Source organism: Penaeus chinensis, chromosome 13, assembly GCF_019202785.1.
Source record: "Penaeus chinensis breed Huanghai No. 1 chromosome 13, ASM1920278v2, whole genome shotgun sequence".
Lineage (NCBI taxonomy): Eukaryota > Metazoa > Arthropoda > Malacostraca > Decapoda > Penaeidae > Penaeus > Penaeus chinensis.
This window is the reverse complement of record NC_061831.1, coordinates 3264384-3269383: the sequence shown is the minus strand read 5'-3', so window position 1 is coordinate 3269383 and position 5000 is coordinate 3264384. Positions and strand designations below refer to the sequence as shown.

The 5000-nt window shown below is 40.7% G+C and overlaps 1 protein-coding gene across 6 annotated transcripts in view; it reads right to left on the bottom strand.

Moving 5' to 3' along the window:
* The window catches only part of LOC125031937 (kinase suppressor of Ras 2-like), a 38433-nt gene that overhangs the window by 16536 nt on the left and 16897 nt on the right, over positions 1 to 5000 (bottom strand). For 5 of the 6 annotated variants that reach the window (XR_007115526.1, XM_047622948.1, XM_047622949.1 and 2 more), the window contains exons 6-8: positions 4274 to 4518; positions 3646 to 3783; positions 3388 to 3491 (exon numbers count right to left, since the gene is read on the bottom strand). Coding sequence is in view for 5 of the 6 variants with exons in the window: in XM_047622948.1 (XP_047478904.1) it covers positions 3388 to 3491; positions 3646 to 3783; positions 4274 to 4518 (487 nt within the window). In the remaining variant the exon portion in view is untranslated. The remainder of the gene's footprint in view (positions 1 to 3387; positions 3492 to 3645; positions 3784 to 4273; positions 4519 to 5000) is intronic. The other variant, XM_047622951.1, reaches the window with a different exon arrangement.

The following is a 5000-nucleotide window of genomic DNA, read 5'->3' as shown; positions in this document are numbered from 1 at the left end:
CTCACATATAAGGCACCATTGTTCTCACCCGTATGCCATGGTGTCTTACGCATGAGACGTTATGTTTGGACTCTGTAACATCTGTTGTCTGCATGGATACTTCCAAAACAATTTCTTATTGAACACAAAACCAGGAGATACATCATGAGGTCACATAAAGAAAATGTGAAGTTATTATTACTTTTATTTAACCCAATGCCGACGGGCACGATGTGTATGTATGTGCTATGCCCACTGTGAGTTACTTGTTTCATTGTTTTTACACATAGATGGCTACACTTGTACTAAGTCACCAATGAGCCAGTTACAAGTACTGCCTGTCCCGCCCATTTACCTTTTTTTATTTACGAAAATATTTTACGTTATCTTATTTTGCTGTTACTAATGTTAATAACATTATAGTAATTACAAGGTTTATTATAAAAATAACACCATCAATATTCATAGAACAAGTAAAAAAATATGTTTTTTCCGCCAATTCAAATCACGTAAGGTCACAAGGTCTACTAATTGACTCCTTTGTGGCTAAGCACTAGCAGAGCCATCTATGTGCAGAGACATTTCACAAAAAATATAGAAAATAAGCACAGCATTTTCCCCAGTTTTTATTCATTTTTCCTGGCGATACTGGGTTAACCTAATTTGATGTCATATAAAGATGGAGGGAGTTGGGGAATTATGAGGTGAGAGAGAGAGAGAGAGAGAGAGAGAGAGAGAGAGAGAGAGAGAGAGAGAGAGAGAGAGAGAGAGAGAGAGAGAGAGAGAGAGAGAGAGAGAGAGAGAGAGAGACAGACATAAAATAAAAATGAAAACGAAAACAAAAGCTGAGACTAAGGAGGTAGAACGGAAGTGACATCACGAAAATTTATATCATGAAGCTTAGGCTGTGACCAAATTACAGTCACCATATTTACTTTTCGGACCTCATAAAAGGAAGCGATGTCACTTTACATAATAGTGCATGACATTCCATAAGTGATGTCAGTACACAAGGCTATAACGTGATTGGTCATGTTATGGGGCATGTGACCCAGGTTGCTTTGACCTCAATACATTCAATACTTGCTTTCGCAATGCTTGCTTTGCCAACATTTGAAGATGCTCCTCCTCCTCCTTCTCTACTGAGGTTGATGACCCCTAGCCATTTACTTCATTGGTACCTGCTGCCAAAGCGCTTCGGTGCCATCTATCATGCTGATCTCCATTTCCCCTCACCTCCCACCTCCTTTGATCTTTCTTCTGAGGAGTGGTTACCATGTAGGGCAGAGGATGCCATCAACCCTCAGTTTAATGTTATCCTGTTCGGAGGACAAACTAGACTGCATCTCACAGGTTGACACCATGCTAGGCAGTGGCAAGTCCCTCTCCAATGTGGCTGCAAAGCTGTTGCAGGGACTATGAGACTTGTCTAATGGTGAAAGGATAATTTCCTCATGTCTTTCAGCTTCCAAGCTAGTCCTGGGGTCAAGGTCACCCTGGTCAAACACATTCTTGGAGATCATTGGCTATTTTTTCACCATAATCTTCTTGATTACATTGTCAAGGAGATCAACTGGTAAGTTTTCTTATTGTGTTCTTTCCATTTGTATTCATTTTGAGATTATATATCTTGCTCTGAGCAATCAGAATGTATTAATTACTTATTTTTCTTTTTCACCCCCCCATGTCCATGCAGGAACTCCTAGCATACCTTGGGATCTGCGTGATAATGGGAATGGTGGATCTCCTATTGGTCAACCAATTGCATCTTGCATCTTGAACTCCTTGCTGAGGTCATGACCAAGGATCAGTTTGACCAGTTGATGACACCTCCATTTTGTCCATGTGGAGAAGGAGCTCCACTCAGAGAATGGGACTAGTCATGAACGCCCTCAACAACTCATTCTGGTTGACATTTGTGACAGGGTAGGACATTGCCATTGACAGTCCCTGTGGAAGTTCCATAGGTGACTAGCTTCCAAGACCTTTATCCCGAGCAAGAGGATGAGGATCAGGTTGGAGGTCTATAAGCTCTGTGCCAGTACTACCACAGCAGGGTTCACCTTTTTTTCAAGGTAACATGTCCTTGTCCACAAAAGCAGTGCTTCATCTGATGGAGACTGGCACCTTCCTTGGACTAGAATATCAGTTGTTTGTGGATAACTGGTACACATCGGCAAGTATCTTTCACATGTTTCAATCAAAAAGGATGAATGCAGTAGGAACTGGCTGAAGAGAAAGTTCATGTCCAAGGACCTCAGTGTTAGGAAGAAGGGTGATGTTAACTACTGCAGCAGCAAGATGGGGTTGCTGGCCTTGCAGTGGAAGGACTAAAACACCATCAGCATGCCGTCTACAGTCCATACTGCTACAATGGATGGGGATATGCCGTTGGTGGTAAAGGATTACAGAATCAACATGAAAGGTGTAGACAATGGTGATGGCAAGCTACTTGCTGGCTCATATTTGGTACTGGAAGGCTTCTTTCTCTGTGACATGGCCTTTGTCGGTTGACAATGGCCATCCATCATGCCCTTTGCAGAGAGGATACACAGAAGGCCTTCAGAGTAGGTCTTGCCTCAAATCTCCTTAAGAGCCGGTCCTGACTCAACCAGGAATTGCACTGCAGCAAGACCAACTGATGCAGTGAGGTGAGCCCTACAGCAGCAACAGCATGCTGTCACTGAGATCCTTGACATTAGAAGAGGTGCTGCTGTTGGTGGTCAAGGCACGGTCAGCGGAGGAGTACCAGGAGCTTCTGCCCTGACTGCAATATTGGGCTCTGCACATATGGGTGCTTCAAAGCTTGGCACACATTGCTGTGATGTCATCAACAGAAAAAAAAATTTCACAGAGTAACACACTCTTAACCCCTTAACGATGAGTCACGCCGATAGGCATCAAAACAAACCGCTTGAAATGTGGTGTGCGGCGGCGTGCCAAAGCGCTACGAGCCGGTGACTCGGCTTGATGTACCAAACTCCTGCGCTCAAAATCGGCGTGTTGCCATTGATCGCCAGAGCGTAGATTTTTTTTTTGTTTTCTTCACACGTCACCAAGGGGTTAAATTAGAACTTCCACTCATTTCAACAGTGTCGAGATTGCATTTTAGCTTTATGAGCACGCACAACATCGTGTTTATTTCTGAAAAGCATAATCTTCAATATACTCCCACAGCTATAAAAAGGCATAAAATTGGAGCCTATACTTAGATTTGCTTACCTGATGAGTGTGTGTGGCTCACGCAGGGATCACCAATGGCAGCCACTGGCCACTACAGACACCACCCCAAAAGAGGGTTTATGGCACTCCCAAGGAACCATCACTACACTTCAAACACATATATATCATCCACATTATTAAATTCAACAATAGAAATAAAATAATGATAATGTTTAAAGAACTTACATCAGCAAATAGTATGAGCAACTCTTGTGGCAATCCACAGGAAGGTGGCACTTTTGGCTCACATTCACGATGACACTTGTAGTTGCACTCCTTGCACCTCAGACCTGTTGATAGTAAGACCAAATTACTATGCATTGTTCTATCTAATACAAGTGTGTAAATATAATTAATAAACTACACTCACAGTGGGCATGACATTCTTAATATTTATATAAACCAAATAATATTTGAGTTATCTACAGCTTTAGTAACACTTACCACCTAAAATAGAAAACTTGTGATGACAGTAACCACAAGTGGCAGACTTGATCGTCTTTATGAAGCGATGCTGCACATTGTGACCCATTGAACCAGCTAGAGTAGGGGTGCGTGGAGACTTTGGTACTGAAAGAGTAGCTGAAATCCAAGAAAAATAATGATTTAATAAAAGACAATAATTATATAACAGAGACATCGGGTAATGAATAAATACTAAGGTTCCAGTTACATGGTAAAAATATTTTTTGCTGGTCATTGGGAGGAGAGGAGCAACACCAGTCAACATAAAGCTTGCAATTCTAGGTGGTGAATAGGCTTCAAATAATAATAATAATAATAATAATATTAATAATAAAAAAAAAAAAGGTTTCCCATTAACCTGCCTTTTGTAGTACCACAGAATATAAAGTAAAATCTAAGAGACAATCATAAAGCATTCTATGAAACTTTTGCAATCTTCCGATGACAAAATACCTTCAATTTGATCCAGATAAATAACCAAATAATACATTCCTTTGAAACATTCCAAATATATTCATATTTACAGCATTCACTTTCCTGTAAGGTGAATATGCATCAAATGATCACATTACTGATCCCAAAAAAATGCTCATGTTCATAAACCTACTTTTCATTATATGACTGTCATCTTTGGCAGGATCTGGGTAGTGAGGTGACTTGATGGGGCTGGCAAGAGTCGAAGGTGCTGGAGAGTTCTGAGGTGTCTTTAGGTCCCGCACCTCCGTTCTGGTCCGGCTCCCATCCACCCTCTTGCCAGAGTTGTCTGCTGAAGCCTCAGACTCTGAGTGAAGGCGCGTCCTTCGAGTCACAAGTTGCTCCAAGCTGCCACCCAACCAGAAGTGATTAAGCTTTCTGATTATCAGAATCAATTTATATATGCACAGTATACACATAGATGAAGATTCACAGATATTGTTCAGTTGACAAAATCATGATGCAATATAAACCAGACCAAAATACATCAAACACGGTTCAATAACATGATTGAAAAAATAATAATAATAATAATAATAATAAGTCATGATCATTGATAATAATTTTATTAAACCAAAACAAAAGTGAAAAATGGAATCCATTTGGACATTCCCCAGGTGTTGGATGATTGTTGTTGATGTTGAAGACACGAGTGTTGCACAAACGCACGCAGAACCGCATCGTATCATACGAGGGAGCAGGCACGTGGCGACAGCATTCAGCATAACAAAGACAAGGCAAAAAAAAAAAAACTAAGCTACTTAGGAACATTTGAAATATAGCTTCTCTTATCTACTGAAAAAGACCAAATGCATAAAATGTCTGAAGTCATTAATAATACAAACTAGGTTTCAAAACAT